We start from the raw sequence: 25,597 nt of genomic DNA, 5'->3' as shown, positions 1-25,597 counted from the left end.
AAGAAAGTGCAAGTAAGTCAATCGCTGTTTACAAACAAAAAGGTACAACGATGTCCTCCTCTCAAGTTCTAGGAGAAAATAAGATGGAGTTTTTCAGCATACTCAGTACACAGATGATGAACTTACATTCATGCGTGACTGAACGAATCACTCCCCGAGATGACTTGTTCTTCCTGAGTCACATTGCAGATTCGTTCAAAATGAAAGAATCATTCAAGAACGACCCATTACTAACTAGTAGTGCATCGTGGACGCACATCCCAGAGCCTGTGCTACACAAGCTTTTGTGCTTAAAAAGTATACAAATATTTATTTTTCAGAAAAACAGATGTTTTCGCTAGATAAGACCCTTCTTCCTCTGGGATCGTTTAGAGCCCTTTGAAGCTGCATTTAAACTGCATTTTGGATGTTCAAAATTGGGGCACCAATGAAGTCCATTATATAGAGAAAAATCCTGAAATGTTTTCCTCAAAAACCATAATTTCTTTATGACTGAAGACAGAAAGACATGAACATCTTGGATGACAAGTGGGTGAGTAAATTATTTGTAAATTGTTGTTCTGGAAGTGGACTTCTCCTTTAACTCACTCTCAGGAAATGCTGTTTTGCCTGGGTCTTTCAGACTAAATGCACTGTTTAAATTTTTACTTTTAAAATACCACATCGGTTAAAACTAAATGTTGCAGGCCAGTGCTGTATTCACGCACTCCTTAATACCGAGGGAACATAACTGTCTTGTATATCAACTTTATCTGAAGAAAAAGAGAAGCAATAACATTCAAGAAGAGAAACTTTGCAAGCCCAACACATCAGAAGCAAGCAGCAGACCTGCATCTAATATTAATTGTATCTGAAGGCCTTTCAGAAGCTCTGTCCTACAGAGACCAGAGAAAAAAGGAGTGTGTGTCTTTGTGGTTCATCCAGATGTCCCATTCATCCAGAGGAGATGCTTTTGCTGGAGGCATAAAATTACATAGTAATGAACTGCTGACTGGACTAAAACACTTAAAAGTAATGGGTGCAGTTTTTTTGAATGTTAAACACTTATCCCAGTTTAATGTGCAGAGACAACACTGGCACTGAGTTTGGGGTCGCCAACGGTAGTTCGTCTGACCAATGGCAGAATTGTTTAGGAAGGCTTATTTGTAAACAGACTTAAAATGGAGTGAAGTGACATCAATAATACCTTTAGACTTCAATGACTGCATTGGGAAATTTTAAGGTTTTGTTAATACATTTTCCACAGTATCACAGGGTCAGTAAAATTAGTTTTTGAAAAAAAGAAGTCTCTTATGTTCATCAAGGAAGCACTTATTTGATTAAAAAAAAATACAGTACTAATATTGTGATTATACAGTACTAATTAGGGCTTCTCAGTTTTAATCAGTTCTCATTTTTACTTTATCGATACTTAAATCCCAAGAATCACTTAGTCTAGCCTTTTTTCAGTTAATGAATGAACACTGCAACACCGCCTCCCATCCAAAAAATCACAATAAGCTTTGTGTTTTATTACTTTTGATGTGAAACAAAGTCTCTGATTTCAAATTTTGTCCATTTTATTACAATATTCAAACAATAAATGCCATTTTGCCACTGTTTAATGTGGAGTGACAATACATGTCATTCAATCAGTGTTTCAACTGTGGAAAGACGTCAATATAACAGCTTGTAAACATTTAATGTCATGTAATGTCACATTTATCCTCAGAAAAAACATATTCGGTGACCATAAACTCATTAGTCAGCTAGAAAAATTAACTCTAGAGATGAGAATTTAGGTAAATATATGCACCATTTACATTTAAATAAATCCGTCAAGTTTTGACTGTCACCATTTAAATGTTAATATTTCAAAAAATGAATTGGAGTAGAAATATGATTATGTAATTGTAACTTTATTATTATAAAAACATAGAGTGTAATTTAAGCATTTGTACACAAATCAGTTTATTTTAACCTTTAATATTATAGTAATGTAGTACCAACTGACTCTCATGTATATTTTTCAGCATTAGTTGAGAGATTTTTTTTTTTCTTGAGAAAATGTGGCATGTACTGTACCTGATATATGTCCAAAATAATCAATAGTAAATCGGGAATCGAATCAAGTTGCAAGCTTGTGAATCAGAATCGAATCAAATTGTGAAATCTGTGTTAAAACCCAGCCCCAGTACTAATTTTGATATTATTACACACTAAAATAATTTATTTCTATTTGAATATATTGTAAAATGTAATTTATTCCTATGATGCAAAGCTGAATTTTCAGCATCATTACTCCAGTCTTCAGTGTCACATAATCCTTCAAAAAATCATTATAATTTGCAGATTTGCTGCTCAAGAAACATTACTTATTATTATCCATGTTGAAAACAGTTGTGCATGATGCTTATTTTTTTTTGAATTGTTTGAAGAACAGAAAGTTCAAAAGAACAGCATTTCTTTAAAAACTGACTAAAACTGAAATATGATTTTAAAAGCCTTACTTATTTCAGAGTTTCAGAAACGTGCATTGCAGCTCAAACACATAAGTTACCCTGGACCACAAAACCAGTAATAAGGGTAAATTTTTTTAACTGAGATCAAAACGTGATCTGAAAGTTGAATAAATAAGCTTTCCACTAATGTGTGGTTTGTTAGGACAGGATAATATTTGGTCGAGATACAACTATTTAAAAATCTGGAAGAGTGCACTCCAAGAGTGCAAAAAAATCTAAATATTGAGAAAATCGCCTCGAATGTTGTCCAAATGAAGTTCTTAGCAATGCATATTACTAATCAAAAATGAGTTTTTGATATATTTACGGTAGGACATCTAAAAAATATCTTCATGGAATATGATCTTTACTTAATATCCTAGTGATTTTTGGCATAAAAGAAAAATCGATAATTTTGAGCCTTAAAATGTATTTTTGGCTATTGCTAAAAATATACACGTGCTACTCAAAACTGGTTTTGTGGTCCAGGGTCACATATGGCTAATACGAGTCTTTAAACACAATCATGTGTAGCTTAAGCCTACGTAACTTTTATTATACTAATTATGAATTGCAGGCACACACTTTCCTTCATTTAGAACAACTGGAATTCATCAATATTATAATGAAAACTACTTTATGCTAATGCACCTGTGTGAATCCCGCAGAACTTTTGCATGAAAACAAATTGTACGCAATTATTAATTAATGAGAACCACTGAGAGCATGTTTATAAATAGAGTTTTGATTGTTGTACCTCTTGGATAAGGTCACACTTAGTATTTTGTATTGCTAGCAGGTAAAGCTGTCAATGTTGGCACTATGACGGGTGCTGACAAATCAACACTGGCTTCGGGAGGTTTTTAACACCCTATTAAAAATGCTCCGCGGGGAAACGGCGTAATCCATTTCCTTGACAACAGTTTGGAAGGAAACGCAGATTTTATAAAAAATTCTATAGCTAAAATACTCTGTACTCTATTCTTTTCTCTCTGCTGTTGCCTCGGCAACCACAGGAATGGATGCAGGTCAGAACTGGGGGAGGGTAATCAGCATGAGCAACTAAACACTCGCAAAACGACTCATTACACACAAACATATGCATGAGCATCCGATTTGGTCACACAACGTATAGGATTTAGCCGCAGCTCCATTATCCATCAGCTCAGTGCAGTTCGTGCCTGCATGTAGACTACAGTTCCCATAACTCTGTGGCTCACCTGTAAACGTCACCTGTTTTAGTAACTGAATCTGCTCTATGACAGTCATTTAGAATAAAAAGCAACAGATCCTTTTAGCAAAGCAGCAGTAGTTTGCAATAGTCTGCAACAAATAAATTAGAAGTCTAAAAGCATAAAGCTATCCACAATGCAAAAGAACAAAACAGATTGCCTTGAGCCACTGTATCAACTTGAAGACATTGTTCTAGAAGCTTATGGTGAAATAAGTGCTCTTAAAAGTACATTAATAATATGTCCCACAGAGGACTTTCTGAATATTGTGCACTGCAATAAAACAATCAGTATTTGTGTTTTGTATTCAAATCTAAGACTTAATTCAAGACACATTCGTGAAAAGTAGGTTTTCTTACCCTCTGGCATTTTTCCCTACTAAATTTTGTTAGATTTACACTTAAAGCAAGTAAAACAATTTACCAATGGAGTATAAAATATTCAACACATACCATCTAAAAACAAGCCTTAATATCAACAATAAATAATGCAAGTTTGGCTTTCAAATACATTAATGTAGATTTAAGCACATTTGGATATTTCTACTATACAACACAACAAAAATACTGATTAAGAAAATGATTTTTGTAGTGCAGTGTTTGTTTTACACCCCTGACCACTGTGAGTGCATAGGAAGCATACTAATTAAATGTTAGAAAATGAGTTAATAGGTCACTCATGACAACTTCATTGTTCAGTTCGTTGTTTATTAAAAACAGCTGATCAACAACATGGTTTCTTAAAATAATTTTTCAAACCAAAATTTTGTCATTATTTACTCACCCTCATGCTGTTCCAAACCTGTATGAGTTTCTTTCTTATGTTGAACACAAAAGAAGATAATTTGAAGATTTTTGAAGAACCAAACAGTTGATGGTTCCCATTCAAAATATCTTCTTTTCTGTTTAAAGTAAGAAAGAAACTCATACAAGTTTGGAACGACATGAGGGTGAGTTCATTTTATCCCTTTAACTAGCTCAACTAGCAAGATTTCCTTGGTCAACCGGAAACCATGCTTGTTGAACAGCTAAATACACTATTCAGATCTACCAGTTATACCAGAACTAACCAATATATAGTTCATTGTTTTTACAATTGGCCCATTCTGAGCTACATTTCAACCAAAACTGTGATCTGTAGAAGGATTTACTGGTAATCATAGATGTGCAGGCAGCACTGATCGATTCTTTCCAGAAGCATCATCTTCCAACTTCCCCCTTTATATCTACAGGTGCTCCTAAACAACCATGATTGCTTTGGTAGTTGAAGATAGATTGCCTTAACACTTTCTCCTCCAAACACACACCAACCTCAACCAGACAAACACATGCGTGCATCTGAACACGCCCACGGTGGACATGTTTTCTGCATTGTCAGAGGAGTGACGTTAACCACGTGTTGGAATGCAATGTATCAATGGGAACCCATGCAGCTCTGCACAAACAAGCAAAGGACTATGTATTTTTGTTTGATTTTCCTATAATAGAGTTCTGTTACTGAACACCCAGCTATTAAACCATTTCTGATCTTCTAAACTTAATATATTAGATCAAATATTTATAATTAAAATGTACAATTAACTGCTCTCCAAAAGTTCCTAAAGTGCTGATATGGCAGTACATACAGGAAACATACAGGCACATGTGAAACATCACAATTTTTAAGGAAAAATCATAATGTGATGTAACAGGAGACCAACATATTAAGATACTGAAAACTCAAGCACAGCTCACCTGAAAACAAACCCTCAAGTACACATGCAAACCCACACCACCCACAACAAGCAACTGATGACTAATGACAAAAAAAAGACACTCAGAAAACTGGCCGTAGGGAAAAACAGAGATGGAAGTGTGAAGGAGACACTCACCATAAACTGAACGTTGTCGAAGCCGTTAGACAGCAGATGGTTTTCATACTGCACGAGACCGATGTTGTCCAACCATTGTCCCACAGACTGGACGGGGCAGCGGGGGCCTATCAAGGGGTGCAGAGGGAGGCGTTTGAGAAGTGAGTAGCCATCCACCCGGTAGCAGCGACAGTCCGGCTGCGAGAGCTGGCACTGCCACATCATGTTCCTTGCAAAGTGACTGTCAAACGAACCCGCCATGCTCAACAAGCGACGGAGAGCGCGAGTGGAAACGGGAGAGACAGAAAGAGCGAAAAAAAGGAGGTAGAAAAGTGATTTCAGGAGACAGAAGAAAGTAATGCTTGGAAAACAGTTGAGAAAGGGAGGAAAACAGAAGGAGAGAGCGATTTAGAAGAGGGTCCTCTCGGAAGAGTGAGCGTTAGGGTCCGTGCTGGTGGAGAAGTACGCCGGCTGTGGAGGTAGACATGCTGAAGGCTCCAAATTACATCCACAAGAGAGGTGAGAGAGATGCGCGATTACCAACCGCCGCTTCAGCCGCTGTGCTGCTCAACCTGTGTCTCAACGTGTGGAGAGTGCAGGCATGTGCGCGTTTACGCGTGCGGGAGGGAACGGGCGAGCGTGCGTGTGCGAAAGAGGATAGGAATGACAGCGTGCAGCTTGCTTGGTAGAATTCTGTTTCTCCAGCACTCCCACACTCATTTGTATGCCTCTGCATCCTGTGCCACTGTGCGCTCTCTCTCTCCCTCCCTTTCGGTCTCTTATTCTCCCTCCCTTCTTTCCACTAGCTGTACCTCACATTGCCGATAATAGCCATCAGATCAACCCCAGCCTCTTTGTCTGAGTGCAGAAGCTGCTCTTGCTCCCTCCCACATGTACACACACATACACACACACTCTGTGGGCGTCTGTGAGCACTGGTGGAATGGCAACACAAATGGGCTTTCTGTGGACAGAAAAATGAGGGACTACTGCAGAGGAGTGGAGAGGCAAAAGTATAGGAGAGGCAGGGAAAGGAGATGAGACGAGACGAGAGGAGATGAAAGTAGAGGAGGTGAGAGGAGAGTAAAGGTGAGAGACGACAAAAGAATAAGATGCAAGATGAAAGGTGACAATAGAGGTGGCGAGTGGAGAAAGGAGAGGAAAGTGGAGGCGGTGAAAGAAATGGTGAGGAGTCAAGAGGAAGGGATGAAAGTAGGTGAGAGGACAGGTGAAGAGAGATGTGCAAGAACAGGAGAGGAGGTGGGAGGAGTGGATAGATGAAAAGAGAGTGAAATGAGGAGGGCAAGAGAAGAGGGCAGGAAATGTGAGAAATGAGGCGAAAAGAGAGAAGGCAATTTGAGGAGAGAATGGGGAGGTTTCAGGAGAGGCAAAAAGTGGAAGGTGCAAGAAAAGAGGTGAAATGAGCAGAAAAAAAGAAAGGAGAGGATGCTACAGGAGAAGGGACAGGATGTGATGGAAGGCAAAAAGCGATGAGAGAATTACCAGAGAGGAGGCAAGAGCAGACGAGATTAGAGCCAAAAGGAGAAAAGAGAGGACAGGAGGTTAGAGAAGGGTAAAGGTGAGAAGAGATGAAAGAATAAGATGGAAGATGAAATGTAACAGAGGTGGTAAGAGGATAAATAAAAAGAGAGGAGGAGAAAGGAGAGGAGAGGCAAAGTGCACGAAGTCAAAGAAAAGGTGAGGAGTCCAGAGGAAAGGATGAAAGTTGGGATAACAGGCATGAGGTGAAAGGACAGGTGAGGGGAGATTTGCAAGAACAGGAAAGGAGGTGGGAGGAGTAGAGAGTTGAAAGGAGAGAAGGTGAAATGAGAGTGGGCAAGAGGAGGGGACAGGAAAAATGAGAAATGATGCCAAAGTAGAGGAGGCAAGAGGAAAGGCAGAATCAGATGGTGCAAATGAGAGGAGAGGCAAAAAGTAGAAAGGACAGGCAAAGAGGTGGAAATGAGCGGAAAGAATGACAGGAGAGGAAGCAAGAAAAGATGAGAAGAGAGGATGCAGGAGAGAGGACAGGATGTCATGGAAGAGGCAAAAAAAGGGGTGAGAGGAGAGGCAAAAAGAGGTGTGAGGACAGCCCAGAGGAGAAATAAGAGGACAGGAGGTCTCACCTCTTGCAAAAGAGAGGATAGGATTAGAAAAGAAGTGAACGGAGAGGAGAGGAGAGGTGAGGAGAGGAGAGGAGAGGAGAGGAGACTAAGAGGAGAAGAGAGGAGGCAAGAAGTGAGGCAAAAGGAGAGGAGAGAGGGTGTGAGGAGAGAGGGTGCGAGAAGAGAGGCAAAAGAGAGGATGGGATTAGAAAAGAGAGGAGAGGAGAGGAGAGGAGAGGAGAGGATGGGATTAGAAAAAAGAGAGGAGAGGAGAGTGAGAGGAGAGATTAAAAAGAGAGGAGGAGAGAGAGGAGAGGAGAGGAGAGGAGAGGAGGCAAGAAGTGATGCAAAAGGAGAGGAGAGCGGGTGTGAGAGGAGAGGCAAAAAGAGGTGTGAGGAGAGCCCAGAGGAGAAAAGAGAGGACAGGAGGTGAGAGGAGAGGCAAAAGAGAGGATGGGATTAGAAAAGAAGTGAACAGAAAGAGAGATGGGATTAGAAAAGAGAGGAGAGGAGGAGAGAGAGAGGAGAGGAGAGGAGGCAAGAAGTGAGGCAAAAGGAGAGGAGAGCGGGTGTGAGAGGAGAGGCAAAAAGAGGATGGGATTAAGGAGAGCCCAGAGGAGAAAAAGAGGGACAGGAGGTGAGAGGAGAGGATGCAAAAGAGAGGAGGATTAGAAAAGAAGTGAAAAGAGGTGAGAGGAGAGCCCAGAGGAGAAAAGAGAGGAGAGGAGGTGAGAGGAGAGGAAAAGAGAGGATGGGATTAGAAAAGAGAGAGAGAGGAGAGGAGAGGAGAGGAGAGGAGAGGAGAGGAGAGGAGGCAAAAGTGAGGCCAAAGGAGAGGAAAGAGGGTGTGAGAAGAGAGGCAAAAGAGAGGATGGGATTAAAAAAGAGAGGAGAAGAGAGAAGAGGAGAGGCAAAAAGAGAGGAGAGGATGTGAAAGGAGAGGCAAAAGAGGATGGGATTAGAAAAGAAGTGAACAGAGAGGAGAGGAGAGGAGAGGAGAGGAGAGGAGAGGAGAGGAGAGGAGAGGAGAGGAGAGGAGAAGAGATGCAAGAGGAGAGAGAGGTGTGAGGAGAGACAAAAGTGGTGATGGGATTAAAAAATATTTGAAAAGAGAGGAGAGGAAAGAAGGGAAGAGGAGGTAAGAATTTAGGCAAAATGAGAGAAGAGGGGAAAAAGAGGTGAGAGGGAAAAGGAGGTGTACAACAGAAGTGGCAACAGGATACGAGAGCAAAAAGGAAGAGAAAGAAGAGAACAGAAGGTGAAAGCAGAGGCAAAAGAGGAGAGGAGAGGAGAGGAGATGCAAAAACCGAGAGAGAACAAAGGAGAAGAGACAAAACAAAGTAGGCAAAGAAAGCATTAGAAGAGGCAACATGAGGTCAAAGGACAATAGAGAAGGCAAGAGGATAGGCAAAAAAATAGGAGTAAAGAGGACAGATGGTGAAAGCAGACGCAAAAGAGAGGAGGGGATAGCAGAGGAGAGAATGACAGGAGAGAAAACAGGAGCAGAGGCAAAAGGAGAGGGGTAAGGAGGTGAAACAAGAGGCAAAAGGTGAGACAGGAGAATGAGAGGAGACAATAAAAGACAAAATGAAAGCCAAAAGCAGAAGAAAAGAGGAAAGGAGGTGAGAGGAGAAGAGAGGAAGGTACAGGAAAGACAAGAGAAGAGGCAAAAGGAGAGGCGAGAGGAGGTGAGAGAAGAGGAAAAAGGAGAAGATGTGAGACAAGAGAATGAGAGGAAGCAACAGGAGCCAAAAGAAGAGCCAAAAAGGGAGGAGAGAGGACAGGAGATGAGGAGAAAATAGAGGAGGTAATGGAAGAGACAATGTTGATGTCCTCATTATTAGCTCTAGTAATTTGATTTTCACTATTTATCATTGCTGTGGGAATCTTAGTACACTGATCTCCAGTCAATGAGATGCTCCTTTTCTTCCCAGTGCAAACAACAAAACTGTCCCAAGATCAGAGCTTAGAGGTCTAAACTGTCCATCCACTTCCTGTCCCCCTGCTCTCATTATGACTACAGGAAGAGCGCAGCGACAAGAGGAGAGCGCACAGTAACCATGGTTACATCTCAAAAAGCTCCCTGTCTATGAGCGGGTCTTTGACACCACTGAAGGAAACCCTCCTGTCTCACAGTGCTGCACACTTCACAGCCGTTAGTTAACATTCATATCATGCCATGAGCTCCCTATAGTTATGGATATATGATAAATGTAGTGGGATGACTGACTTTATGCATCACCACCACACACACAGAGACACACAAACCTGAATGATCCTCAGTAATCCCCTCCAACTCTGTGCCAATTCCAGCACCTATGGAGCTCATAATCTTGTCAATCTGTGGAAAGCAAAAGAGAGGGAGATAAATTGCATGTTTGCATAACGAAAGGCTCTCATCCCTATTTTTATGTCCTTATTCCATGCCATTTCCCCACAGACTTCTCCTCTTTGCTCTTTTCCCACAAGCCCACTTTCTTCTTAAATGTCAGTAATTGCGCTCCAAAACCGCTTAATTGTTTGCTAAAAGCTGGGGGAGAAATGGGAATTTTGGGAAGGCAATTTATCACCATCAGCTTCGTTTGAGAAGATGTCAGTTTGAAGAGCTGGGAGAGTGTTTTTTGATGAATGTCTCCTCATTAAAATGACAGTGATGTTCGGAGCGAAGAAAGTGTCGCTTCACATCCGTAAAGCTGAACACCTGCCTTCAAAGAACAGCCCTTTGCTGTCTCCCAGCGGACCGTGTTTTTACTCCAAAGAGAAAGCCGCTCGGAAGCCCCAGTTGAACGGATGCAGAACTCTCTCCCCTCTCCCCTTTGATCAGTTATTTCTAATATATGTTCTTTCTGAAGACCTGACAGCTGGGTGAGGCTCGGAAAGCAAATGCTGCGACGCATTAAACTTACTGACTGCAGAGATTTAGTCATCATATGAAGCGGGAAGCCCCTATGTATCTAAACAGAAGCACTGACCTAAAAGAGATTCAACTCTAAAGAAGAATTCAAAGACGAGGAGGCAATTTGAGACTGTCAGTTAAGTTGAGACAGACATAAAATGTCTTTTTATCATCTGTACTTTGTTCATTTTGATCTTGAATAAAATGTAGCAGTAACACTTTACAATAAGGTGTCATTTGGTAACATGAGTTAAACGGTTAGTTCACTCAAAAATGAAAATTAGCCCATTATTTACTCATCATCCAGGTAACCTAGGTGTATATGGCTTCCTTCTTTCAGACAAATGAAATTGGAGTTACATTAAAAATTATCCAGGTATTTCCAAGCTCTATCATGGCAAAGGGTGGGTGTTTCTTTTCATCAGTCCAAAACAAGTCCAATAAAGTACATCGACCCTTAATAAAAAGTGCCTCACATGGCTCCGGGGGGTGAATAAAGGCCTTCTGTAGTGAATGTATTCTTGTAGCATTTTTGTAAGAAAAACATCCATATTTAAAATGCACTGATCACTTTAATCTAGCTTCGGGTGGATGACGTTGGCATTGCACATTCGCCTGTAAGTCCGGTGTAAACCAATGTTTGTTTACAGGAGCAAAGGAAGCAAAGTTTCCTTACTTTAGCAAAGAAAAAACAGTCTCCTCTTGGTTTTTTCAGAATCCTCCAAAAATTTCTTTACAATTCCTCGTTTTGAACTTCTAATTCATGACTGGTGCTTTGTTTACCTTTCTCCACCCTGCATCCGCATTCGTAACGTCTAAGCAGCGCATGTGCAATGCCGACATCCTACGTCATCTACATGGAAGGGCTTCTGTGTACGAGCAGTTGGCACAAGCTAGATTAAAATGATTCTTCATTTTAAATATGGATATTTTTCTTACAAAAATGCATCAATTCCGGAGCCGTGAGGCACTTTTTTATAATGGGTGGATTCACTTTATTGGACTTGTTTTGGACTGATGAAGAGAAATGCCCACCCATGCTGTTGTAATGCTTGAAAGTGCCAGGATAATTTTTAATATAACTCTAAAAGAAGGAAGTCATATACACCTAGGATGCCTGGAGGGTGAGTAAATAATTTTCACTTTTGGGTGAACTATCTCTTTTAAATAAATGCTGTAGAAGGATTGTTCATTCTTAGTTCATGTCAACTAATGTAGTTAACAAGTGTTAATTAAAGAACCTTACTGTAAAGTGTTACCGATAATTAAGCACATTTCCCACACAAAAATCTTTCATTACTGTAAAAAAAAATGTATTATGGAAAAAATTATTTAAACATGATGGTAAAATTTGCTATTAAATTATAATTGAAAAAACATTTATTATATTTTTTTCTGATATTAAATCTAATGACAACCAAAAAACAAACAAACTCTTAAAAGTTTAGTTTGGACACATTACGGTCATGAAAATAAATATTTAAACATTTTGTTTTCTTTTTGCAAACAATACCTTCTCATTTAATATTTTAATTATGACCTAGACATGTTTTTGTTTTGATTTATCAGTTCTCTCAGTATAATTAGGATGTCATTATTCAAAGGCACTTCCTTTATTAATTGACTGATTGCTTGACTTTTTATATGCCACATTACCCTGGATAAAAGCTGGCCTAGTGAAAAACAGAAGAGAAACAGTGTCCCGGGCCTATCATTACGCATATTTAATATATTAAAGAAACGCATTAAAAATCATTTAGCTGCCATGACAACATTGTTGAATAATTTAGGCTTTCTGGCGAAAGGGCATGAGTTTGCATCACACATCAAAAACATATGCCGAGCACAGAAAGAAAACCTTTCAAGCCAGTCTTGGTTACTTCAGGCTAAGTGAATTAATTAAGTGGAAATGATTCTGCAATTAGTTGGTAATTAAAACGTTATTACCTCTTCCCACTCTGCCGTAAAGGAGGGGGTTCTCTCTAGTCTGTTGGGGCTGCTTTTACCAGGGCTGTTCTGCCCCCTGGAACTCCACTGCTCCTCTTCGATGGGAGACACGGCCACTAAGTTTGAGTCAGATTTGGAGAAATTTCTGGACAGCTGAAGGTCCAAAATGTTTTTGGGCATGGACCTCATCCTCCCAAGAGTGCAGGCTCTTTCCTCGTAGCCGGTACTGCTGCTTGCTGGGCTAGAGCTGCCCGAGTTTTTGCTTCGGACCTCCCCGTTCCTCACATGCACCCCGACGGTCTTATCGCCCGATTCGGTAGGTGTTAGTGGGCCCTGGTTGACCCGGGTGTGAAAAATCGTCCTGTAGACTATCTGCGGTTTTGCTTCTTTCTGGGTCTTAAGGGCAGACGCCTCGCTGCCCGTGCGAGGGAACGGGGGCGAAAACTCGGGCGCCCTGAGAAAATTCCCGTGCCGGAGCGGAGGCTCAGGAACGCCGAACTTTCTCACTTTGCCGTAGAGTTGATAAGGGTTGTCAGGGGATTCACAGGCAGGAGACGAACCGTGAAGGAGGCCGGCGAACTGCTCGGGAACGTGGCTGTTTCTTCTGTCGTCTCGCTCTATGCACTCCTTCTGGTGCGCTGACTCGTCTGCAAGAAGGGAAAAAGTGTTGAAATCAGTAAACTCAGATTCTCAAGACTTCATTCTTTTTTTTCCTTTTACACATATGAATATAAGTATATATAAAGCAACCATCGAAAATATGACAAACCCAGGAGGAAAACTACCTCTTTGAGCGCCTGGACAGTGTCCCCCTTCACACAAAAAAGATACAAATGTGTCCTCGCTCTGTACTCCAGACACAGAGTACTTGAATTAGTGTTGTGTATGAATATATATGTAATTCGGTCGACTAGCTGTGTTGAGACAAGCACCAAATGAACGCCTGAGGCTGGGGGCAAGCCAGTCCGTTCACTGGGGTGAGAGAGACCCTGTTCTTGTCCTCCTCTTGTCCCCTACGGCCCACCGAGAACTGTCTCTTGCACTGCCCCATGTAAAGAAGCCCAAGACCCCTTCACTAAAGAGCTCTTAAAAGCATCTGTCCTCAGGCAGTGTGCGATCTGTGGTGTAACCAGCAAGGACGGATCTCAGTTCACGGAGGTCACTGAGTTTATTCAGGTCTTGATAAAGATGAGCAGTGTCTATATTTATTATTAGGCTCTGATGTTTAAATTCCAGTTCAGGCGTCTGTAGGTGTTCTTCCTGTTTCTCAGAAAAAGGAATTTATTCTGTATAGTCATGAGCATGTGAGGTTTCGGAGGTTGTTTTTGCTTTCAAAAATGAAAAACGAATAACAATAATCGTTAGCTTTTTATATTTTTTAAAAAGAAAAGTTTGCACCCCCTTTCAGAATCATTAAAAATGTTAATTATTTCACCAAAAAAGAGAAATCATACAAAATGCATGTTATTTTTTTATTTAGTACTGACCTGAATAAGATATTTCACATAAAAGATGTTTAGTCCATAAGAGAAAATAATAGTTGAATAAATAAAAATCACCTCATTCAAAAGTTTACATAAACTTCTTGTTACCTGAATGTTCCACAGCTGTGTATTTTTTTGTTTAGTGATAGTTGTTCATAAGCCCCTTGTTAAACCGTTAAACCGCTGCTGTTCTTCAAAAAAATCTTTCAGGTCCCACATATTTTTTGGTTTTCAGCATTTTTGTGTTTTTGAACCCTTTCCAACAATGACTGTATAATTCTGAGATCCATCTTTTCACACTGAGGACAACTGAAGAACTCATATACAACTATTACAGAAGCTTTAAACGCTCACTAATGCTTCAGAAGGAAACACAATGCATTAAGAGCCGGGGGTGAAAACTTTTGAATGGAATGAAGATATGCACATTTTTTCTCATTTTGCCTGAATATCATATTTTTCCATTTAGTACTGCACTTCAGAAGCTACAAAAGATATTTACATATTTCTCAGAAGACAAAATAAGTTAAATTTACCCTGATCTTCAAATTCCAAAAGTTTTCACCCCCCAGCTCTTCATGCATGGTGTTTCCTTCTAAACCATCAGTGAGCATTGTAACATGCATTTTGTACGATCCCTCTTATTTTGGTAAATTAATTAAAATTTTGCAGATTCTGAAAGGTGTATGTAAACTTTTGACTTCAACTGTAATATGTTATAGTGTTATTTCATTAAAACATACATTCCAAACCCGTACAACCCGTTCATTTTTGGAACACAAATTGAGATATTTTTGATGAAATCTGATAAAATCGAGCTTTCTGACCCTGCATAGACAGCAATGCAACTGACAAGTTCAAGGCCCAAAAAGGTAGTAAAGACACTGTTAAAATAGTCCAAGTAACATCAGTGGTTCAACCGTAATGTTTCTATGCACAAAAAGGGTCAGAAAGCTCTCAGATTTCATCAAAAATATCTTAATTTGTGTTCCAAAGATGAACGAAGGTCGGGTTTGGAACGACATGAGGGTGAATAATTAATGGCAGAATTTTCATTTTTGGGTGAACTATCCCTGAGGTATCATTTATGTCTGTAGCACAAAATTTGCTAGACATGATATGTACCTAAATTCAACACGTAGTCTGTGTGAATACCCTAACCTTTAAGAATGAGCAATAGTAATAGGTCATGCTTATTAGCAGAACTAACTAGGTCACTGTGAAATCAGCACACTTTTACAACATCTTCTGTGCTGAATGTGGAATTTAAATCATTTTAATTTACACAATGTAGTATCGTTTATTGAAATGTCAAGTTGATTATCAAAAGTAGTTTAAAATATACTTCTTCTCCAGATAAAAATTCCACAGATCTAACCATGCCTTGTCTTATTGCACAATTCGGTGGCTTCTTCTTCTTTTGGCTTCTTTCAGGGTCTTTAGTTATAGCCGTAATAATAATAACAAATGCAAGTAAAATCTGGTCAAATAAACAGACTCTTGGTGTCTTCAACCAAAGCACTGCATGCACACACACACATATTAGTACATCCAGCTTTGATCCTGTCCAGACAGTCACATGAGTTGCCTTTTATCTCCAACACAGAATAATCAACCGAACGGAACGCTGTGCTACAGGCCAAAATAACCACCGGAACTGAGGAATCTGAAAGGAACACAGAAAGCTGCTATTTTTATTTTGCATCAAAAAAGCGTTGATCCTGCATAAAGCTCACAGCTCAAATAAACAAGACTAAATGGAGACCGAGCAAATTCAGCTTTGATGAATAACTAAAACAGCTCTCAAAAACCATTTCTGGTCTCATCCCAACTCCACACATCCTCAAAGCAGGCTGTAAATGAGTGTTTTAAACCTCATTAAAACATGCGCCTATAAAACAAGTAATATAAATCACAGGACTACATTCACTACACATCGCCTCTCTTATATCTGGTATATCATGTGAAAAGGCAGCGTCTCTTGTGATAAACACGGGCACGGACGGCGGAAGACGTGCAACGCTTAAAAGGTTTTTGATGCGTACGCCGGATTGGACTCCAGCAGTCAGATTTAGTGAACACAGAGAGACATGACGCTAAACAGGATATCAGCATATATAACACTCGGAGGGAGACATCAGAGCTCAACGCTCCCCCATGCCGTCCTTTTCCAGCATTGGTGCCGTGTTTCAGCTCATGTAAACAGCATTTCAACCGATAAAGATCAAATTACACTCCTGCAGGCTGAGGGAGAGCAAAACAGGTGGAGACAACAAGAGATTGAGTAAGTTTCACACAAACAAAATGAGTTTAAAGAAAGAGTTCATCAAAATCACTCACCATTCACTTTTATGAAGTTTGAAAGCGTCAGAAAAGAACGACGAGTACATTTTAAAAATGTCACCTTTTATGTCCCGTGGAAGAAAGAAAGTCATACGGGTCTTGAGCGATATGAGGGTGAGTAAATACAATCCTTTAAAACAAAGTCCCAGATTCACTTGTGACCCTGAAGAGAGAGGATGATGTTGTACAAAAGGGCCCGTGTCAGTTTCGATCATTGAGAGCGAAAGGACCGTACGTTAAACGCCATGATGAGTTCATCCATGGAGAGAGAGACAGAAACAGCATGAGCTATCACAACAGTAGTAAAGGTCACTGCCATCTCAGACAAAACAGCGGTTGGCATACAAAACACAGAGAGGCCTTGACCGTCAACTGCGAGAAGCCAAATACAAACACGCTGCAGGAAAAACTCACACTGAAAAGGATCAAAGGAAAAACAAGGTAGGTTGACTCTATCTGTCTGAATTCTCTTAACCGCATAATAAAGATGCAAATCAGTCTCCCAAAACAATCTGATGCCAACAGAATTCGAATAATACGTTTAATATCAGTATAAATATTTTAAAAACATACAGTATTTGATTTATTTAATGTACAATGACAAAAACAACTGTCTAAATAAAAGCGTACAGTGAAGTAGCATGTTAAAGAAAAAAAACGAGCGTGTTCACCAGACTCACAGCAAGGGAGAAGTGGATAACCATCTACAGTATAGAAACCACTCAGCACACCTACACAGCCATAATGGAAAGTTCACTCTAGTTTCTGGGAAACAGATCAAATAAAATGCACAATTTATGGGTAATATAAAGGTATGAGTGTTCTGAGATCTTTGCTATCACTGAGAGATGTGCCACCAAAATACGAGAGATATCAGGGGAAAGAGATTGTTTTTGTGTGTGTGTGGGTTTTAACATTTTCTGAGAAAACCAATCTGTACAGTAATGTCTGGAAAATGTCTGTGCTTTGAGGTCTGAGATTGGAAATTTCTTTAAAAAAAAAACATTTAAATAAAATAAAATAAAATAAAATAAAATAAAATAAAATAAAGCAAAGTAAAGTAAAGTAAAGTAAAGTAAAGTAAAATAAAATTTGTATTTTAAAATAACTTAACCCAACACTGACGTAGATAATCTAGTTTATATTTTATGTCAGTTTGTTTTATTTTATTTTATTTTACTATATATATATATATATATATATATTTAAAATTTAATTAAATTAAATTAAATTAAAAAATAAAATAAAATAAAAGCTAGATTACCTATATCAGTGTTGGGTTGAGTTACTTTTAAAAAATAATGCATTACTATATTGCGTTACTCCCTTAAAAAGTAACTAATTACGTTACTTAGTTACTTTAAAATACAATAAATGTATTTTTTTTTAACAGTAAAATAAAATCAAATAAAATATAAACTAAAATAAAATATAAACTAGATTATCTATGTCAGTGTTGGGTTAAGTTATTTTAAAATACAATATATATATATATTTTTAAATAAAACAATAAAAAATAAATAAAATAAAATAAAATAAAGTAAAATAAAATAAAAATAATAAAATAAATTAAAATAAAATAAAATAAAAACTAGATTACCTCAGTGTTAGGTTGAGTTACTTTTAAAAGTAATGCTTTACTATATTGCGCTACTCCCTTAAAAAGTAACTAATTATGTTACTTATTTACTTCAAAATACAATGTTTTTTTTTGTTACAGTAAAATAAAATAAAATATAAACTAGATTATCTATGTCAGTATTGGGTTAAGTTGTTTTAAAATACAATATATATATATATATATATATATATTTAAAATTAAATAAAATAAAAACTAGATTATCTATACTAGTGTTAAGTTAAGTTACTTTTAAAAGTAATGCATTACTATATTGCGTTACTCGCTAAAAAAAGTAACTAATTACATTACATAGTTACTGTAAAATACAACATATTTTTAAAAATAAAATAAAATAAAAACTAAATTATCTATATCAGTGTTGGGTTACGTGACTTTTAAAAGTAACGCATTACTATATTGCGTTACTCGCTAAAATGTAAATAATTACATTGCTTAGTTACTGTAAAATACCCAATAAAAAGAACCAATAAATGAGCAAACAAACTGGACTGTGGAATATCTTTTATGTTTTTTAGTGCGTCCCCACTATAAATTTCTAATATCTGTCCCTTTTTCCATATTCCTCCCGGATCAGATCTACAGCTGCAACCGCAACAGGTGACATCCGGTAGTCATGGAAACAGCACAGTGGCTTCCTAAAATCATGGACTCAAAGCTGTTGGCCTTCAGAAGGGAGAGAGGAAACAGAAAAGGATGACGACAGACAGAAAGAAAGTGATCTACTGCAGATTGACTGCGGCGCCATCTGAACTGACCCACGGGGCAAAGAATCAGAGAGATCTCAGCAGAAGCGCTCAAGTTTTATCTGAGCACTGCAGCGAGTGCATCAAAAGCTCACGCAGGGTACAAAAGGCTGATCCGGGGTCAGCGGGAAGAAATCTATCCCGCAGCACAGCGTCTGAACTCTTCCCACATAATTAGATCGCTTGGGTTACTTGTCGTAATTTAGAAAGACACATATATGAGAAACTCTAGCTTTGAGGTGAAAACAGTGGGGCAGAGTTCATGCCCTGAAAAAACAAATCCATCTTGTTCAATTTGATGAACTGACAGGCCGTGTACTCATCAAAATGTGCAGAGAACAGGTGCAAAAGCTACTGAATAGCCAGCTGTGGCCCATTTCTAAGATTTAAAAGGATTTTGCACAAAAAACGAAAATGTCACCATTTACATGTTCCATTTCTGAAGAAAAAAAAGTCAGAATTGCAAGTTTATATCCTGCAATTTTGACAAAAAAGCCAGAATTTCAAGATACACGCACACAATTTGGGGAAAAAAGTCATAAATGTGAGTTTACATCTCGCAATTCTCACTTTAAAACGCACAATACATTTTTTTTTTCAGAATTGTGAGTTTATATCCCACAATTGCGGAAGAAAAAGTCAGAATTTCAAGACACAAATTTGCAATTCTGTGAGAAAAAGTCAGAAACGTGAGTTTATATCTCACAATTCTGACTTTACAACTCACAAATGTGAATTAAAATCTCACAATTCCCTGAAAAAAGTCAAAATTGTGAGGTTATATCCCTCAAGTGTGAGAAAAATGTCAGAATTGCAAGATACAAATTCTCAATTCTTCAAAAAAAACGTCATGAGTTTATATCTCTGACTTCAGAGCTTGCAAATACGATTTCATATCACTAAATTCTGCAAAAAAGTCAGAAATGCGAGTTTATATTCCTCAATTGCAAGAAAAAAGTCAAAATTGCAGGATACAAACATGCAATTCTGAGAAAAAATGTCATAAATGTGAGTTTATATCTCGCAATTCTGACTTTTGAACTCGCAAATATGATTTAATATCTTTCAATTTTGCGAAAAAGTCAGAAATGCAAGCTTATATCCCTCAATTGCGAGAAAAAAAGTCAGAATTGCAGGATACAAACGAAATTCTGAGAAAAAAATGTCACAAATGTGAGTTCATATCTCGCAATTCTGACTTTTGAACTCGCAAATATGATTTCACATCACTCAATTCTGCGGAAAAGTCAGAAATGCAAGTTTATATCCCTCAATTGCAGGAAAAAGTCAGAATTGCAGGATACAAACACACAATTCTGAGAAAAAAGTCATAAATGTGAGTTTATATCTCGCAATTCTGACTTCAGAGCTCGCAAATATGATTTCATATCACTCAATTCTGCCAAAAAGTCAGAAATGTGAGTTTATATCCTCAATTGCAAGAAAAAAGTCAGAATTGCAGGATACAAACACGCAATTCTGAGAAAAAAATATTGTTTATATCTCACAATTCTGACTTTATAATTCGCACTTGCGATTTTATATCTCACAATTCTGAGAAAAAAAAAGTCAGAAATGTGAGTTTATATCCCTCAATTGCAAGAAAAAGTCACATTTCAAAATACAAATTTACCACAGAAAAAATCCTGCAATTTTTACTTTATATCTCACAATTCTGACTTCATACAGTTCTGAGAAAAAAAGTCAGAATTGCGAGATGTAAACACGCAATTGAGAGAAAAAAAGTCAGAACTGTAAGATAAAAAGTCATACCTTTTTTCCTATTTAACATACCTCAACCCAAATGAGATTTGAGAGAAATTTTCAGAATATAGAGCTCAAATCATATGGACCACTTGGCGTTTTGAAACCCAAGTAAATGAGGACTGAATTTTGATTTCAGGTGACTAGATTGCTGGGGTGTAAGAGCAGCTTACAGGGGTCTTATCAGGACGATGGGCTTACACTGCTGTATTTCTGACTCACTAGTGCAAAGAGCTTTTCCAGAACATGCAGTAAACAGCAGGGAGGAGAACATCAGCCAGAGTGAGTGATATAACAAGAGCTGCAGTGCATGCTGGGCTGACAGTGAAGAGAGAATCTAAAGCCCAACAGGGGTTAAATTAAAAGTAGTAGATATTCTTTAAAAAAGTTGTGAATCTCCCCTCCCTCCATTAAACATTTCCATAGAGAAACATCCATGGTTAAAAATATCGCATGCTGCAATAAAGCTACACCACCTACCTCCTTCTTGAAGACCTCTATCGTGCTCGTTCCTACTTTTGCAGGACAGGTATGAAGCGTTAAAACAGCCAGCAGAAGTTTTCAGGAGTAGGATCTTGTGAGGAATGAGGCTCCCACCTTTGAGGTCACACTCTCACATATTCGTTTACATGTAGTTTTTCATTCTCAAAGATCTGATAGGGCCACTGTTGCACCACACAACATTCCAGTGATGTTTCTGTGCACACACTCATCTGTGCACATGCTCGATCACACTGTCATGTCTTGTCATGTCACAGCTTTGGAGAGAAACTGAAAGATAAGTATTCTGCACGTATGTATTTGTGTGCACTTACAGCTCACTGTATGTTGAACTAATGTGTCTATTTAGAAATGAAACTCAAAATCAGGGTGGGGTTGTTGAAGCAGGAGGAAGTAATGATGGAGAACAGTAGGGAAAAGAGCAGAATGGGCTGAGCCGCTCACACAAGCACACACACACACACACACACACACACACACTCTGAGCTGATGGCTGTCTTTTCCAGTGGATTAAAGGCCACATGTTTAATTGCTTGTTAACAAATGTTTACTGCGCCGTATTGAACTGCACCCATTTCCTGCCAAAAATAGGGCCAGAGATCCTGCCAGACCTACAGCAGCTCGCACAGAGAAAAAAGAGGAAAATGTATCTGTACCCGTGCTTTTTACATTTAATAAATAAATAAACATACAACTGTAATATTCTAACAGTGCAGAGAAAAATCTTCTTAGTGCTCGCTAAGGCAAACATCAATATTACTATAGCTCATGCTTAGGGTCTGCAGTGATATAGCAGTTATGTAACACAGAAAAGAAAATATACGACTTTGCCAAGTACTCATGCTCAAACCATCCTAGGTGTATATGACTGACTTCTTTCAGAGGAGTGCAATCAGAGTTATATTTAAAAAAAGGCCTGGCTCTTCCAAGCTTTATAATAGCAGTTAATGGCTGTTGAGACTTAGAAGCAAAATAAAGTGCATGCATCTATCATAAAAAGTACTCCACATGGCTCCAGGGGTTAATAAAGGCCTTCTGAAGTGATATCACAGTTCTTGATATAAACTCGCAATTCTTTTATGCTCTCAAAACTGAACTTTATAACACAATTGTGGGTTTATATCTCACAATTCTAAGAAAAAAGTCCAAATTGTGAGTTTATATCCTACAAATGCAAGAAAAAAGTCAGAATTTTAAAACACAAATTCACAATTCTGAGAACTTGCAATTGCAATTTTATATTTCAGAATTCTGAGACGAATTGTGCAGAAAAAGTCAGAATTTCGAGATGCAAACTCGCAATTCTGAGAAAAAAATTCAGAAATGTGAGCTTATATCTCGCATTTCTGACTTCAGAACCCGCATTTTTGATTTTATGTCAATTCTGAGAACAAAAGAAAATTGATATTCCACATTGCAAGAAAAAAGTTTACAATACAAATTCTCAATTTTGAGAAAATTCAGAAATGTGAGTTTATATCTCGTAATTCTGACTTTAGAACTTGTAATTACCGATTGTGAGAAAAAGTCAGAATTATGAGTTTATTTCCTGCAATTTATGACCTTATATCAGAATTGTAGTCAGAATTGCGGGATATAAAATCGCGATTGCAAGAAAAATGCCAGAATTGTGAGATAAAAAGTCGCAATTACCTTTTTTTTTTTAATTTAGTGGCATATTTTAAAGGGATAGTTCACCTAAAAATGAAAATTACCCCATTGTTTACTCACCGCCAAGACATCCTAGGTGTATATGACTTTCTTCTTTCAGACGAACAATCGGAGTTATATTAAAACATGTCCTGGCTCTTCCAAACTTTATAATGGCAGTGAATGGGTGTTCAGATTTTGAAGCAAAATAAAGGGCATCCATCCATTATAAAAAGTACTCCACATGGCTCCGGGGGGTTAATAAAGGCCTTGATGATGCGTTTTTTTGTAAGAAAAATAACCTTATTTAAAAGTTTATGAACCAAAGCGCAGAGGAGAGAGCAAAACAAAAACAAAACAATGGTCACAAATTAGAAGTATAAAACGAAGATTGGTAAAGAAAAATGTAGGAGGATTTCACTATAAACCAAGAGGAGACTAGTTTTCCTTTGCTGTAAACAAAACTTGGTTCTCACGAGACTAGCATATTCTCACCAGAGGTTACGCTACGCCTACATCCTACGTCCTACGCCTTCCTCAGGAATGCCACTCTCTCGTGAACGTGCGTACAGCAGTTAGCGGAAGCCGAGATTATGGTTTAGAAAGTTTTCAATACAGATTTTTTTCTTATACAAACACATCGATTTGCTTCAGAAGGCCTTTATTAACCCCCAGAGTCATGAGGAGTATTATGATGATGGATGGATGCACTTTATTGAACTTGGTAGAGCCAAGATATTTTGTAATATAACTCCAATTGTATTCGCCTGAAAAAAGAAAGTCATATATACCTAGGAAGGCTTGAGGGTGAGTAAATCATACTACGAAAAATCATAACACTCCTTTTTCTTGATGTACTGAAGTATACTTACAATTTGAGGTTTGTTCATATCACTAACACAAGTAACAGCAATTATTGTCCTAAACATTTCAACTCTCAAAAAAGAGCTGTAGTGACATTAACATAAATTAGAACAAAAAATGAACTTGTGTAGCCTACAGACAGTCATAAAGCAGGCGTGTATGAGCGGGTGAGTGCTACATCAGCAGGGGTAAGTTAGGTTATGTTTGCAGGCAAGGGTTCAGCATCACGTCTGGTGCGATCTTGTTTCATTTTCTGTGGTGTTCGTCTTGACTCACTCTTAGATATTAAAAGCCACAGAACAATATCAGACCTGTCAATCACCGAACATCTTAAAGGGCCTGCTGCCTGACGTCTACATGCGCATGGATTCAAATCAGTCTGTCAGTCTCTCAGTTCTCATGGGCGGCACTAGCACAATATACTGTTCAATACCTTTTCTTATACAGAATTGCAATATATCTTCCCTATATGCCCACAGGAATCATAAACAATTATGAAATATTGAATTCGCTGTAGCTCTCCCATTTGTCTCAAACTGCACATCTCCACGGCAACCAGCATCGACAAGTGCTGTGGGGTCTGCATGCTGTCAGAAAAGTGATGTTAGATTTGTGTTACATTAGAGGCTAGAACTGTTAAGATGACACATGTGTGTGTGTGTTTATACAGTTGTAATTGCACATACATTCTTGTGTCTGTTTATGGGTGGACAGTAAAAACATTAATTTTTATCTAAGCACTCAACACACAGGACTCTGATCTCTGAATCCCTGTGGGTGGCTGCACTAGAGGGAACACACACACACACACACACACAGATCTTCTAATCAAACTCTCTTTAATGGAATGATGGTGTTTAATTATGCCACGGAGCCCCGTTAGCACACTGAGTCATAAAGACGAGTAGAGCGCACAATAATGCCTGCATGAATGCATGGACACACACCAAAACACTTCATTAATATATACAGTGACCAGCATAAGTGGCCATCAGGTCAGTTCTTGGACGTTTAAAGAACTTTACATAAGGAAGACAGGAAGACACTCAGGACAGTCCACCTTTCAATTAAGAGAGACTATCAGTTTATATAGGCAACTAGTCTTTTTGTTCTAGACTGGCGGACTAAACATTCTTTTTAAATAAAATGCATTTAAAGTTGACAAAATACAAAACAAATATTTCAAGGGATAGTTCACCCAAAAATGAATATTACCCCATGATTTACTCACCCTCAAGCCATCCTAGATGTATATGACTGTCTTATTTCAGATGAACACAGTCGGAGTTATATTAAAAAATGTCCTGGCTCTTCCAAGTTTTATAATGGCAGTGAATGGGTGTTGAGATTTTGAAGCCTAAAAAAGTACATCCACCCATCATAAAAAGCACTCCACATTGATTCAGAGGTTTAATAAAGGCTTTTTGAAGCAATTTAACAATTTTTAAACAATTTATAAACTGTAATCTCTAGCTTCCGCAAACTGTTTACACGCGTTCATGAGAGAGTGGCGTTCCAGCAGGACGTAGGAAGGAAGTGACGAAGCTCAGTGGAGAGAGCAAAACAAAACACCGGTCACAAATAAGAAGTACTAAAAGACGATTTGTAAAGAAAAATGCTCGGAGACTGGTTTTCCTTTGCTGTAAACAAAACTTGGTTCTCGCGAGACTACCATATTTTCACAGGAGCTTGACAAAACCTCGACCACCATTTGCTGCCATTATAAAGCTTCGAAGAGCCAGGACATTTTTTAATATAACTTAGACTGTATTCATTTGGAAGAAGAAAGTCATATATACCTAGGATGGCTTGAGGGTGAGTAAATCGTGGGGTAATTTTCATTTTTGGGTGAACTATCTCTTTAAGATTCTACACTATTTATAGCACCAATCAAATTTCCACTACCATTTGAAAGCTTTGGGTTGGTAAAACTTTTGTTTTTAAACAAGTCTCTTATGCTTGCTAAGGCTGAATGTAATTGATCAAATAAATATTAAATTAACTGTTTTATATTTGAATATACGTCATAATTTATTCTGGAAAAGCTGAATTTTCAGCAGCCATTACTCCAGTCATATAAACCTTCAGAAATGAAAA

The 25,597-nt window shown here is 38.3% G+C and overlaps 1 protein-coding gene across 7 annotated transcripts in view; it reads right to left on the bottom strand.

Moving 5' to 3' along the window:
- The window catches only part of anks1b (ankyrin repeat and sterile alpha motif domain containing 1B), a 221,244-nt gene that overhangs the window by 60,466 nt on the left and 135,181 nt on the right, over positions 1–25,597 (bottom strand). For 6 of the 7 annotated variants that reach the window (XM_051108157.1, XM_051108158.1, XM_051108156.1 and 3 more), the window contains 3 exons: positions 12,510–13,156; positions 9,935–10,007; positions 5,583–5,689 (listed from right to left, as the gene is read on the bottom strand). In XM_051108157.1, coding sequence (XP_050964114.1) covers positions 5,583–5,689; positions 9,935–10,007; positions 12,510–13,156 — 827 coding nt within the window. Of the gene's footprint in view, positions 1–5,582; positions 7,683–9,934; positions 10,008–12,509; positions 13,157–25,597 lie in introns of those variants that run through there. The other variant, XM_051108161.1, reaches the window with a different exon arrangement.

This window comes from Labeo rohita, chromosome 4 (genome assembly GCF_022985175.1).
Source record: "Labeo rohita strain BAU-BD-2019 chromosome 4, IGBB_LRoh.1.0, whole genome shotgun sequence".
NCBI classification, from domain to species: Eukaryota; Metazoa; Chordata; class Actinopteri; order Cypriniformes; family Cyprinidae; genus Labeo; species Labeo rohita.
Note: the sequence above shows the minus strand (reverse complement) of the source record. Positions and strands in the feature narration are given on the sequence as shown.